At 43.5% G+C, this 15,013-nt stretch overlaps 1 protein-coding gene across 1 annotated transcript in view; it reads left to right on the forward strand.

Annotated features, from left to right (window-relative positions):
- Positions 1-15,013, forward strand: part of si:ch211-158d24.2 (multiple epidermal growth factor-like domains protein 9) — a 44,433-nt gene that overhangs the window by 13,080 nt on the left and 16,340 nt on the right. Inside the window, exon 3 of the mRNA XM_048243737.1 lies at positions 4,114-4,253. Coding sequence (XP_048099694.1) covers positions 4,114-4,253 — 140 coding nt within the window. The remainder of the gene's footprint in view (positions 1-4,113; positions 4,254-15,013) is intronic.

The following is a 15,013-nucleotide window of genomic DNA, read 5'->3' on the forward strand; positions in this document are numbered from 1 at the left end:
GCCCTCACTTTGCCCTTTCTTCTCTTCCCTTCCCTTCCTCACTCTCTCTCTCTATCCCTCTCTGTGTCTTTGTCTCCCTCTCTACCACCTGCTCAGTTAGAGAAGCAAAGCCCACTCTTCTCCTCTCCTCTTTCTCCCTCCTCTCTCTCTCTCTCTCTCTTTCTCTCTCTCTCTCTCTCTCTCTCTCCTCTCCCTCCCTGTCCTTGCTCATGGTGGGTGTAATCTAAGCGCCGGGCTTCGGAGCTTTTAAAAGCGTCTCTGGGGTGTCGTCACCCTTGCTGCCATCCATCACGTCGGAGCTCTGGGGCCAGGCTTCTGGCTGGCCGATGGTGGCTAGAGCTGGGGCTGGGGCTGGGGCTGAGGCCGTTTGGGGAGACGGTGGTGGGCGGGAGGTGGGGGTCTGGGGGAGGGGTTGGAACATTCTGCACACGCTGGGCTACTGAAGCTGTGTCTGGATAGAAAAACAACACACAGACATACCCCTCCTAGTCAAACCCCCTCGCACCTCCCTTAACCATAACCCTTACCCTAACCTTCAGCACAACCAACTTAAAGCAAATATTCACCCAATAACCCCAAACTGAACTGGACACTGTCAACACTCTCTGAGCCCTTTCTTTTAGTTAGTTAGCAGCAGCTGGTGTCAGATCAGAAGCAAATGAGTTCAAGAGTGTTCCTCTGTAGTGTGCTTTACCTCTTATTGGCAAGACTGGTCATTTACTCTTGAGCATTTACAGGGAAACTGTTGACCTTGACTCCTTATGACGAATGAATGGCCAGACTCCAAATAGGTTTGTCCAGTCCAGTCACTTATCACTTATGCCTCCTCTCACATATTCCCTAGACAGGCGCTAACAGAATGCTCTCTTTAAAAAGAGTAAGAAATAGACTAAGGTTCTGTAGCCTTTTTATGAAATGTTTTATGAAACAGTCTTGGTCTCTCCATCAGCTGCTTTGCTTTCTAATACATCTGCATTCAAGAAAGGCTCTCTAAACATGAGAAATAGAACAAATACTCAACTCAGGAAGAATATTCACCTAGATTCCAAACCCTGAAAGACTAGCCTCGTCCAGTCTGTATGTGATGTGGTGCCCTATGGTGCATTGCTGTATGGTGCGTTCGGTGTTCTATGGTGGTGCAGTGTGGTATGGCAGTGTGGTGAAGTATGGTGTGATGCAGTGCGGTATGGCGGGGTGTAATGTGCTGTTGTGTGGTGCAGTGTGGTGTGGTGTGGTGCAGTGTGGTATGGTGTGCTGTGCTGTGCTGTGCTGTTGTGTGGTGGTGTGCTGTTTTGTGGTGAAGTGTGGTGTTGTGCTGATGTGTGGTGCAGTGTGGTGTGGTGCTGTATGGTGTGGTGTGGTGCGGTGTGGTGTGCTGTTGTGTGGTGTGCTGTGCTTTGCTGATGTGTGGTGCAGTGTGGTGTTGTGCTGATGTGTGGTGCAGTGTGGTGTGGTGCTGTATGGTGTGGTGCAGAGTGGTATGGCAGTGTAGTGTTGTGTGCTGCATTGGCAGCAGTGTGCTGTGTGCCGTGCCGAGCCCATGCTGCTTCTGTCTCCAGCTCACTCGGCATGTAATCCTGAACTTCCTGTTTCCTGCCCGCACGCTGTTCTCCAGGTGGCCAGTCTGTCCCTGTCGGCCTGCTCTGCCACCTGGGGATTCACCATCAGCTCAGTTGTCTGTCTGTCTCCCTCCGTCTGTCTGCTTCACTCTCTGTATGCCTATTCCTATGTCTGTCTGTATGTCTGTCTGTCTGTCTGTCTGCTTCACTCTCTGTATGCCTATTCCTATGTCTGTCTGTATGTCTGTCTGTCTGTCTGTCTGCTTCACTCTCTGTATGCCTATTCCTATGTCTGTCTGTATGTCTGTCTGTCTGTCTGTCTGCTTCACTCTCTGTATGCCTATTCCTATGTCTGTCTGTATGTCTGTCTGTCTGTCTGTTTGCTTCACTCTCTCTCTTTGCACTTTTCTTTTTTTTTTTGCTTTTTTTCATTCTGTCTGTCTGTCTGTCTGTCTGTCTGCTTCACTGTCTGTTTACCTCCCTGACTGTCTCTCGGCTTCTCTCTCGGTATGCCCCTGTGTTTGTCTGTCTGTCTGTCTGTCTGTCTGCCTTCTCTTTCTTTGCATCACTGGCTTTTTTTCCTTTTTCATTCTGTCTCTCTGTCTGTCTGTCTCTCTGTTCATTTATTTGTCTGCTTTCTTTTTGTCAATGGAATACAATTCAGTGTTCATTTCTTTCTGCATGATTGTGCACATATAGCATACAGCATTAATAAAGCCATAACAAAATGGTACTAATGCCACTGATGGTAAAAATGGCAGTAATAAGCACAGACAGAGCATTATGAATATGGAAAAGCAGAGGAAAATCTAAACAAATACCTAACTGTCTATTTGTTGTTTGAGGGCTGTTTGATTTAATAATAATAATAATAATAATAATAATAATAATAGTAATAATAATAATAATAATAATAATAATAATACATTTTATTTAAAGCCCCTTTCAAGTTACCCAAGGACACTGTACAATAAGATTTGATTTGACATAGATTTGAACTACCGTATTTTCCGGACTATAAGTCGCACTTTTTTTCATAGTTTGGCTGGTCCTGCGACTCAGGTGCAACACATATATATTTATATTTTTTTCCTCTTCATGACACATTTTTTGACTGGTGCAACTTATACTCCGGTGCGACTTATAGTCCGGAAAATACGGTATGTCTTCTCTCAAGTTGTACTCAGCAGTCAATGCTTCATTCCTCTCCACCAGTTTCCAACTAAGTGGTGCCAGTTATGGCAGATGGTTTTGGAGGGAAGAATACTGGGATGTGCTAGCCTGGCTAACGCCAAACTTCATCTCATTGAGATGGGGTCTGGGAACTACACATTCATTTTCTCGTATTTGAAACATGGTTTACGAATGCCCAGAGCCGTTTATTGGGCGCTACGAATGTCTATCAAATGCGTCTGTACATAGCTCATAACCACTTCGGTGTGTCGTCATCGTCTTGCTGTCCCCCCTCCATTCTGTGATTGGTTCCTTCGTTGAGGTTAAAACGAAGTCCATGGAATCCAGGCTGCCTAGCAGCGTGAATAAAATTGCGTGCGGCAGCATGGGGAAACCCAGGCTAGGGGTGTGCTCTACTGACTGCAGGCTTTTCTGTTTCAGTCTCCGGGTTCACAAATGTGACTAAAGCAGAGGATGTGTGAAAGATGTGTTCCATTTAACAAGGCCGGTGGTTTGCTGTCTTTATGCGTCCCATGTGTGCGTGCGTGCGTGTGTGTGTGTATGTGCGTGCCTGAGTGTGTGTGTGCGTGAGTGTGTGAAAAGTTGGTCACATTAAAAATGAAAGGTTCAGACGAGCTTTGAACAGCGTGTGCCTCCTGGTTAACCTCCATGTTCCATGCTCCCCTGTGACGGAAGTATGCGGTTAAAGACGTGGTGTGTGTGTGTGTGTGTGTGTGTGTGTGTGTGTGTGTGTGTGTGTGTGTGTGTGAGAGAGAGAGTGCGTCTGTGCATTTGGAAAACCTTCCTGTGTGTGGATGGTGAGTATGTGTGTGTGTGTGTGTGTGTGTGTGTGTGAGAGAGAGAGTGCGTCTGTGCATTTGGAAAACCTTCCTGTGTGTGGATGGTGAGTATGTGTGTGTGTGTGTGTGTGTGTGTGTGTGGTCATGTGTGCATTAGTGCAAGAGAATACAGCATACGTTTGATTCCCTGCAAAGAAAACTTTTATTCATATGAGAGAGAGAAAGCGAGAGAGAGAGAGTGAGAGAGTGCAAATGTTATAGTTTGTGTGCTAATTCCAAGCAGTGTTTTAAGTTGGAGTGTTTCTGCAATTATTAATTGATTGGTGGATATTTCTGTGTTGTCTCTTAATCTATATGAAGTGTGTGTGTGTGTGTATGTGTGTCTGTCTGTGTGTTTGCGTGTGTGTGTGTGTGTGTGTGTGTGTGTGTCTGTCTGTGTGTTTGTCTGTGTGTGTGTGTGTGTGTGTGTGTGTGTGTGTGTGTGTGTATGTGTGTGTGTCTGTGTGTGTGTGTGTGTGTGTGTATGTGTGTGTTTGCATTTGATGGCTAATTCTCCCTAATTTCCCGTCTCTCTGTGGCAGCTCTGGGACGTGCGTGTGTAAGATCGGCGTGTACGGGCCCAAGTGTGACGACTGCCACCCAGGCTTCTTCCACTTCAGCAGCTCGGGATGCCAGCCGTGCGAGTGCAACAACCACACCGTGGACTGCCACCCCCAGTCAGGTCAGTCTGGACCTCCCACAACCACACCAACTGACCACGCCAACCATCGCACCCGCCTCCTCTCTCCATACGCCCTCACTGTTCCATGCCCTGTGGCACAGAAACCCACAGAAACTGTGCCACAGCCAAGCAGGTTCAGAGCTGTGCCCTCCTGACTGCCACCCACAGCCAGTTCAGTCAGGCTACCCAGAAACCCACAGAAACCCACAGCCAAGCAGGTTCAGAGCTGTGCCCTCCTGACTGCCACCGACAGCCAGTTCAGTCAGGCTACCCAGAAACCCACAGAAACCCACAGCCAAGCAGGTTCAGAGCTGTGCCCTCCTGACTGCCACCCACAGCCAGTTCAGTCAGGCTACCCAGAAACCCACAGAAACCCACAGCCAAGCAGGTTCAGAGCTGTGCCCTCCTGAATGCCACCCACAGCCAGTTCAGTCAGGCTACCCAGAAACCCACAGCCAAGCAGGTTCAGAGCTGTGCCCTCCTGACTGCCACCCACAGCCAGTTCAGCAGGCTACCCACACTACTAAACCAGCCACAAGGCCAGAGCTGCTTCTCTATGCCCTCAGTCTGTGCCCATAGTGCAGACACTGATTATTAGCCACCAGGGTTGTGCACAATTCGAATTGCAATTCTGCTTCCTGTTTGCTACCTCAATTGAAATGCAAGTGAAATTCAAGAATTGAAATGGAATTTTAAGAGCCAGTTTTCAATCCAATTCTGGAATTTTGCACAAGCCTGTTAGCCATAGGACTAACCATAGGATGAGATAATAGTTCAAAAGCAATTGAAAAAACAAAACAAAAAGATTCTCAAGAGTTGGAGGCGCATAGGGATTTGGGTTTTTGTGGGATCATAAGTAAACATCCATAAAGGACATACTGTAGATGTGCTAGGCTGCAATGATCAGGTGGTGCCAGTCTGTTTTTCCTTGTTTATTATGCCTGTACGGCAGTGGGAATGAAAGATAGTTACACAGCTAGGTCAGCCACTCACCCTCAATCTATATCACGGGTGGAGAGAGTAGACAATCACACTCGCAGACAGGTTCTAAAGCACGAACCAGAGATGGAGGTTCACATTACCATCCTAGAGTCAGGCCAGGTGAGCGTGGGGGCCACCTGCACCATCCACCTGCCGCCTGTCCTCTCTCCACACCTCTGCTCTCCGCTCCTCTCCTCACCCATCACACCTGATCTGTTGATCTGTGCCCACACCGCAGACGGACAGACTAAGAGATTCACAGCAGTACACTGCCACACACACACACACACACACACACACACACACACACACACACACACACACACACACACACACACATCACAGAACCCATCATCCCTGATCTATGCCAACCTTGCAGACACGCTCACCTTCGATCTATACCCACAGTGCAGCTACTCAAAGACAGGCAGGTTGAAACCGCTGGGCGCTGAATAATATTACAGTTCTACGGTTGGGTCCATCTGTGTCATCATAATCAGTCAGCCATGTCTCCTCACCTTCATCCTCACCTGTCTATGCCTGCAGTGCCAGCACCTGCAGAGAGACAGGCAGGTTGGAGCTGCATGCTGTGGCATCAGATTACAGATCAGTCAGGGCAGTGCATGCCAAAACAACCACCACCCACATGGCCCCCTCACTCTGAACATTTAGTCAAATTTGCAGCATGAGTACTGCACCATATAGTGAATACCAGAGCCATATAAAGGTAGAGTTGCGACAACTCCATTGACGCTAATGTTCCATTTTTTTCCAACAATGGCAGCTAGTGGAAGCCTCAAATAGTTCCCGGAAGTTAACAATTAAAAATAGCAGCAGTGCAGTTACAGCAGTATAGACTGTTTGTAGCCAACATTTCAGACTCAGATTTACATTCCTTTGCCTCATCCGAATAATAATAATAATAACAGTAATAGTAGTAAAGTAATAGTAGGCTATCAATAGCCTAATTATAATAATAAACGATTTATGTATCGACTATGACTTTTCTGTTGCTCAGTCTTTATCAGTTCCTCATCAAATAAATTAAAAGAGGCTAAAAGCCCAATAAATGTGCCACAAGTAATAGCCGAATATAAGATACCCCTTGCCTATCCCATTTCAATTAGGCAGCACTACACCACCACGAACAAGCTGTCATTAAGTTTTTGCGTTTAGTAGGCCTACAACTTTTATGACGTGACGTTTCTTGGGCATTTAGCTTCACCATCACGTCAAGTTGTAACGTATGCACAATGGTCAACTAGGCTATGGATTTAAGTGGCTTAAAGGCAGCAAAAGTGGGATATAGTGCCACTGCTTCCCCAAAACAATTCCTCCATAACTGTGTATTTAATCGTTTGATATGTGGATAACTTTCAGTGGACTTAACAAAAGGTAAAGATTTTGTTATCACAAGGCTAGCTGGTTCGTTATATGACAAAGCATATAGCCAACTTTGTTTGCAGCAGTGAAGCTGAGTTTGTTGTTAACATTGTTGGTAACTGTCAGGGAATTTAACCCCAACATATAGATACAAGAACCACAACACGTAGTATGGCTTTGCCCACAAACTCTGGTACCAAGAGGAGAGCCTGCTAATGTAAGGAAGAATTCCTCACACCATCAGTCTCTGACTCTGCAGCCCAAAAGCTGTGTATTTTATTGTACAGATGCACACAGAAAATTGGAAGCAAGACATAGCGACTTCATTGTGACATACTCTTATCTCACCCACACACACACACAAACATGGTGCAGTTCCTGTCTGTCTGGGTGCACACTTAACTTGTATTCTCTGTTCTTAGAACTCAGCACAACATTTAACTTGAACTCTCTGTTCTTAGAACTCAGCACAACAATATTTCTAAAGATTCTAGAGCAAGATAGATCAGTTACGTCATAGGCATGAAGTACGCTCTGAGGGCGCCATTTTAATAAGCTCAGCGCAAAATTTCATGTACAGTTCCAATTCTATGAGTCCACCTGAACAGCTGTTTTTAACGTTGCCGGCTGTTTTTTTTTTTTTTTACTCAATAATAAACAGCAAGAACTGACAGTGTGAAAGGCCGGATTGGTCTTTTTCCAAGTTTACACTGAATAAGGAGAGGTAAATAGGCCTATTATTTAGACAGAAGTAGCTATTGCACTGGTAAATAGATCACATAAATTCCCATTGAGAGACTGTATAGCCTACTGATAAGCTAGCTAGCAGGTAAACTAACTTAGCTAACGTTATATTATCACCATTTTTTTATGTCTTTGTAAATTAGGCCTACCTTTAATTAAAAAGTGTTTCTTGCGTGCTCATTCCCTCGCCAAAATGTTCCTGTTTTAGGCTGACCAAGTTACGCGTAGGCCTATGCCAAACAGGTGCTTTCTCTTCGACCTCCACAAATTAAGCTACAGTTAATTCCTTAGCCGTTTGAATAAATTTGCTTTTGCGATTGACAACACAGCAGACAACGTTGTGATAAATTGGCTATAATACTAACTTTGCAAAGTCAACTTGAATGTATCAATTTTAAACAAAGTTGTGTAGGCTACCGCGCCAGTTGAAGTCTGCATGAACAGTTAGTGCACGAGCCACCGTTTTGATTTGCTTAGGGGAGATGCAGGCTGAACCCGTTTGAGGGAGAGAGGTGCAGGGAGAGAATGCGTGCTGTAGGCCTACACTAGCACATCTCTATGAAATAATGTAGCCTAGGCTATCAAGGCTAATCCATATTTTAAATAAGCAATCATGGAGACAATAAGTTAATAGGCTAGGCTATAGACAGATAATGTGAGTAGGCCTAATGCAGGAATGGACATTACAGTTATTCAGTAACTGTAACGAATTACTGAAATTTAAATTTACCTTTAGACTACTTCGTTTCCCAATAAAGTAACGAAATTACAGTAACGCTATATCCCCAACATAGGCTATTGAACTTAGTTTTGGTGAATTAACAGATGTCAGTGCACTAGCCTAATTTACCCTCGGAAATAATTCGACATTGTCTTTATACGGTATTTAACTGGTCTAGACATGGTGTGGTCTATTGGGTTTCTCGTAATTTCAACATACAGCTTTACAGAGCAAATATTGATAACATTTTAGGATCAGCGCCATAGGATTCCCACGGTAGCCAGCATCTGTGACGACACCTGGGCTTATTAAAATGGCGCCCATAGAGTCATAGAACGTACTTCAACATATCCAACGTATTTTCCAGCCAGTAATCCATCTTGCGCGTAGCGCTCTAGAATCTTTGATTTCTGCTTACACAAATGGTTATGTAAGGGATAATGGACAACATGGTGGTCTGTTCACAGAAGTTAATGCACGGTCGAGGTTGTAAAACAGCCCAGACGCGAAGCGGAGGGCCGTTTAAGGCTACGTTATACGGTGACGATGAAAAGAGAAGACGCAGAAGTGGCGTCTCGTCTTCATTTTTTTATTCGCGTTTAGACGAGCATTCTCAGGGGGAAATCTTTGTTTATATGAAGACGCAAGAGAATGTGATATTCGATTGGATATGCATTCCAGACCGCTGAGTGGTGGTGTGATAGAACCCCGGTACGTCACGCACAGACATTCTAATTTGACAGTTTAGCCAGAGAGGTAATCAAGGATCTTTGGTTTAGCCGTTTAGACGGAGACGCAACCCAGGTCATCTTCAAAACTCTACTCTCTGGAAGGAGTCTTCAGATTTTTGCGTCTTCAAGCCCTGATGGCGGGGTCACCGTGTAAACGAAAGGCACTTATGATAAAATATTTTGTCGTCTTCATTCGCAATCGTTCTCGTATAAACGGCCCATAAACCTCGTAGTGCATTAACTTCTGTGAACAGACCACCGTGGAGTCAATTATCCCGCTTATTCCACTGTTGCCACTTGCGTTGTGTTCATTTCCTTTTACAATTTAAGCGTTTTAATCGCTAAAACTGTCTTGTTTGTAGAACTACTTTCTTCTCAACTTGCAGGACAAAACTGCCGTTAGTTCTATCTCTCCCGTTGTCAAGCGGGCGTATCCCAAGATTGTGATTAACTTTAGCTTTGAAACATCGCTATTTTACCTAGCCTGCTGTCATCCATCTAGCTAAAAGCCACCGTCATATGCTACAATGTTACTATGTTCTGAACGTCTGCATTTTACAGCTGGGATGCAACGTGACGGTTCATTTAAACTTCACAACGAGTTCGGCGAATTAATAGGCTATACAAGTGTGATACGGCCAAAAAATGGATCTACTTCATAGGTGTGCAAATACAGTTTTTCTCAGTCGCTTTGGTGCTTTTTTCAGATCAGAATGAAAATTCTCATAACTATTAGTTCAACCTCCACAACATTTAGTCATTTGTGCACATCATAGTAGCAATTTCTCCTTCCTCTGAACAAATTGCAAATGCTTTTGGACATGCTTTCATACAATTCTCTGCTATTTTTTAACATTATCATTTGCTTATGTCATGTCAGTCAAAATGAACTATACTTATGAATGCTGAATAGTCATTGGGCAGCTGTGGCCCACTGGTTAGCACTCTGGACTTGTAACCGGAGGGTTGCCGGTTCGAGCCCCGACCAGTGGGCCGCGACTGAAGTGCCCTTGAGCAAGGCACCTAACCCCTCACTGCTCCCCGAGCGCCGCCGTTGAAGCAGGCAGCTCACTGCGCCGGGATTAGTGCTTCACCTCACTGTGTGTTCACTGTGTGCTGTTTGTGTTTCACTAATTCACCGACAGGGATCAAAAAAGTATATATACTTAGTCGTTTCCAATAAAACTAATAGTCTTCATTTCATTGCTTGAGTCATTACATACAAAATTGTTGAACTAGTTATCAAATTCTGTCACAAAGCTGTAGAATTGCAAAGAGCATACAGTAAAAATGTACGTATTCAGTGTCTTGTCCTCACTTACTCACCTAACTACAGCAATGTGTAACTTTACTGTAGTTTTCGAATGGCTGTACAAGTACTGTATAGTGCTGTCTTGAGCATGTTCAGGTAGTGTCACCGAGTTCTGACCTTTTTTTGCATTGGAAAACACTGAGAGAACTGTCATAATGAAAACATGACAAAGCCATTTGACTATCTTGTTCATAAACGATGGTGTCAAGACTTCTCATTTTGATGACACTGAGAGTTTCATTGACATGAATACCTGCTTTTGAGGAATGGACTATCCATTTTGAGCAAGTGACGTGCTTTTGCAGGTCATCCACTAGGTTTTGCAGTTTGCACTAATTGTTTTGAGAATTGCACTAACTGCTGTGCAAATGTTAATAGTGATGTGAGAAAAGCACCAAAGCGACTGAGAAAAACTGTAACATTGTTGGTAACTGTCAGGGAATTTAACCCCAACAAATAGATACAAGAACCACAACACGTAGTATGGCTTTGCCCACAAACTCTGGTACCAAGAGGAGAGCCTGCTAATGTAAGGAAGAATTCCTCACACCATCAGTCTCTGACTCTGCAGCCCAAAAGCTGTGTATTTTATTGTACAGATGCACACAGAAAATAGGAAGCAAGACATAGCGACTTCATTGTGACATACTCTTATCTCACCCACACACACACACAAACATGGTGCAGTTCCTGTCTGTCTGGGTGCACACTTAACTTGTGCTCTCTGTTCTTAGAACTCAGCACAACAACATTTATCTTGAACTCTCTGTTCTTAGAACTCAGCACAGCAATATTTCTGCCAAAGATTCTAGAGCGGAGCAAGATAGATCAGTTACGTCATAGGCATGAAGTACGCTCTGAGGGCGCCATTTTAATAAGCTCAGCGCAAAATTTCATATACAGTTCCAATTCTATGAGTCCACCTGAACAGCTGTTTTTAACGTTGCCAGCTGTTTTTTTTTTACTCGGTAAGGAACAGCAAGAACTGACAGTGTGTCGGTGCCCTTTAAGTAGTATACTATAGACTATACTACTTAAACGGCACCGAAAATCAAAAAATCCAGTGGAAACTAGATGGCAGAAGTGTGTAGGCCAATCTGCCCAGCAGCTTTTTGTACTTTGTCACCTACAGAGTTTGAAATCTATGGGCCGATCTTTCAAAACGCCATGTTATTTCCCATAGACATTTGACGACTGAAGGTTGGATGGATACGGAAGTTAGGAGGCGGGACTTATTCTGGAGAGGTCTATTGTCCTATGTAATTTAGAACGACCATTAACCGTATGTTATTTGCACACCTATGAAGTAGATCCATTTTTTTGGCCGCATCACACTTGTATATTAATTCGCCGAACGTTGTGAAGTTTACTGTAAATGAACCGTCACGTTGCATCCGAGCTGTAAAATGCAGACGTTCAGAACATAGTAACATTGTAGCATATGACGGAGGTGGCTTTTAGCTAGATGGATGACAGCAGGCTAGGTATAAATAGCGATGTTTCAAAGCTAAAGTTAATCACAATCTTGGGATACGCCCGCTTGACAACGGGAGAGATAGAACTAACGACTGGCCTTTGGCCGTAGCAACTACCCATTTAGAACTAGTAATGGCAGTTTGTCGTGCAAATTGAGAAATAGTTGATATGTGTCGGAAGAAAGTAGTTCTACAAACAAGACAGTTTTAGCGATTAAAACGTTTAAATTGTAACAGGAAATGAACACAAAGCAAGTGGCAACAGTGGAATAAGCGGGATAATGGACTCCACGGTGGTCTGTTCACAGAAGTTGAACTCTCCGCGTCGGGGCCGTTTTACAACCTCGACCGTGCATTAACTTCTGTGAACAGACCACCGTGTCGTCCATTATCCCTTACTTAGGCCTATATGTTATTATGATCACTCGCATCGCATTACCATGGGGTTACTGTGTAGGTAATGCTACGGTTAACTTAACATGCCCACCATTAGCTACACTGGAGAGATGTTAGAAAACTTTTAAACTTTTTTTTTATTCTCAGACGCTAGCTACTTAAGGTAGTTCGCTCATTATCTCAGATCAGTGAAGAACAACCAGAGAAAACGTTGGGGAGAAAACTCAAACAAGTTAATGTTAGACTTACAGTTTCTCGTTGCAAAATTAAAATCTCCATGCGCTTTTGTAGGCTACACGCAGTCTCAAAAACACTGTTTACAGCTCTTGAGTCAAGTAGGTAATTTTTTTCATAACGATAATTTAGATAGGCCTAGGCTACACTTATGGGGTGGGTGCTATTGTGTTTTCTAAAGAATCTCCCGTCTTGGTTTTGTGCAGATATTAATGTTAAGTGACACATACGTAAAAGGGAGAAAAAAAGGTCACCTTCCGATATTTAGCAGGCTACGGTCTGGAATTTAATTTAATATTGTTGTAATGGTAGGATAGCCTAACTACACAGTTTACACAATAATTACACTGTGTTATAAATATTGTATATCAATGCATTTATTGTCTGTCAATTACCCAAAATTGTGGCTCTGTCTCTCATTGAACAGTAGCTTATTTAATGCATTCTAGTCCATTGTCAATCACTTCCGGGAACTTTTTGAAGTTTACATGAACCACGTGACCTTAACGAATTTTGAACACCCATTCAAAGATTGTTAAGGCGGGGCAAGATACTTTGTCGTAGTTCATGTCTATGGGCGCGAAATGGGGATCGAATCCTGTCTGCATAAAGAGGCGTGTCGATGACGTATTGATGAGCGTACGTTGCAACCGGCCAACAGCAGCGGCATAAATACTCGGCGCACACCTGATATAAGGTCGATTTTTTCCAGACTGGAATGTTCAAAAATGCAAAAAATTTACCTGAAATGTTCAGAAGAGTTTGAGGATCATGAAAACGTGCACAAAATTCACATTCCTAACTCTATAGAACCAAGACCTTAGCATATGTGGTGAAATTCTGGGCTATGCCCATAGACTTCAATGGAGCATAAAGGGGGATTTTGACCCCCCCCCCCCCCCCCCCCGTGCGATCCGGGTTCTCCTGATGAAATATCTTGCTCCGCCTTAACAATCTTTGACCCATTGTCACAACTCTACCTCTATATGGCTCTGGTGAATACAATTATTTCGGTTTAAATGTGCAGTTTTGATGATTCAAGAAGCAGCACTACAAAATGGCTGATTCGCTGTAGTGGGCAATTGAGTGGGTCAGTGAACGTTCTGAACATACCCTTATGAAAAATAAGTTTCTTTTAGTATTTTGGAACAAAATATTACAGTAATCTTATAGAAATCCTATAGATATTATAGGAATCATACTGTATATTGTTTTGGGACATACTATAGAAATACCATTAGACTGTACTATACTGTAGGAACATAGAGGGTAACGCTATTATAGAGGTATTACGAAACATCATAGAAGTATTAAACACTCGCAGAGAACCAACTATTTTTGGACATAAGTATCTGCCAAATCCCATAACCATAATCATAGCTATAACCATAACCATAACCATAACCACACTCAGGTCAGTCTGTGTCACCCAGCCTGTGTCTATACACCTTGCTGGTCACTATCACCTCCCTCTCAACCTCAAACTAAACCTATGCCTGTAGTTCTGCTGACCGAGCAGTCAGGGTTGAACCACCACCAGCACTGAGGTCAGATTACAGTTGCGGCGCTGGCCTGGCCTGCAGTGCTGCTTTCATCAGTGCCTATCGACTCCATGTAGCCTGCCCGTGAGTCAGGAGTCGGTCGTGAGTGAGGTCAGCAGCAGTCTGAGCTGTGTCATCATCGCTCTCCCAGAGGTCAGACTGGGCTCCACACAGTATTGCGAATCTATCATCAGCACTTACTGTCTTTGGGAGTGCTGACCTATTTTTGGTTGCTGTTGATTTTGGTCTATAGATCTACCAACTGGACCTCTTATGGCTTTGGAGAGGTCTAAGGTCTATTCATAGTTCAATAATAATATTTTTTTATTGTTATCTAAAATAAAATAATAAAGAATATAGGTGAATGTGAAAATGTGCTTATGGATGTGGAGGTCTAAAACTTTGCTTTTTTATATGGCTTTGGAGAGGTCTATTCACAGTTCAATAATAATAATATTTCGGCACGTGTATTTGTCTTTGGATTTGGATTTTGGAAGTTCTTCTTCTTCTGGAAGGGTATGCATTCTTTAACAAATCATAGAAAGGGTTACCCAACAGCCCATATGCATGTGGCTGTGTCCTTTGGTTTGTATTTGAGTATGTGTATGTGTTTGCATGTATGCAAATGTTCATTCAAGAGAGAGTCAGTTGAAGTATTTGTGTGTGTAATTCAGGTCTAGTATGTGCTAATTCATCTGTGTTTGAATGTGTGTATATGTTAATTCAAGTGTGTGTTTCTGTATGTGTATATACATGATTCCATATAGATAGATAGATAGATAGATAGATAGATACTTTATTGATCCCCAAGGGGAAATTCAATATGTGTGTGTGTGTGTGTATGTGTGTATATGTGGGTGGGCTGTATGTTAATTTGAAGTCTGTTTTTGTGTGCAAGTATGTGTTTGTCTCTGTATGTTATATGTTAACTCAACTGTGTGTGAGTGTGTATGTGTGAGTGTGTGTGTGTGTGTGTGTGTGTTTGTTAGAGGAGGGTAACCCTGACCCATCTGTCTCTCTGTGGGCTCTGTGTCCAGATGGTTGTTGGGTAACCTTTTTCCCGGGACAAGGCGCCCCGAGCACAGCCGGGATTTATCACTTCCAGATTTCACCAGAACTCAAAAAAAAAAAAAAAAAAAAAAAAGAAAGAAAGAAAAAAGGAAAGAAAGAAAAACAAAAAAGAGCCTTCCTGTGTGTCTGTAGTACTAAATTAGGGGTTTCACCCCCTCTCCCCTACACACA

This window comes from Alosa alosa, chromosome 5 (genome assembly GCF_017589495.1).
Source record: "Alosa alosa isolate M-15738 ecotype Scorff River chromosome 5, AALO_Geno_1.1, whole genome shotgun sequence".
NCBI lineage: Eukaryota > Metazoa > Chordata > Actinopteri > Clupeiformes > Clupeidae > Alosa > Alosa alosa.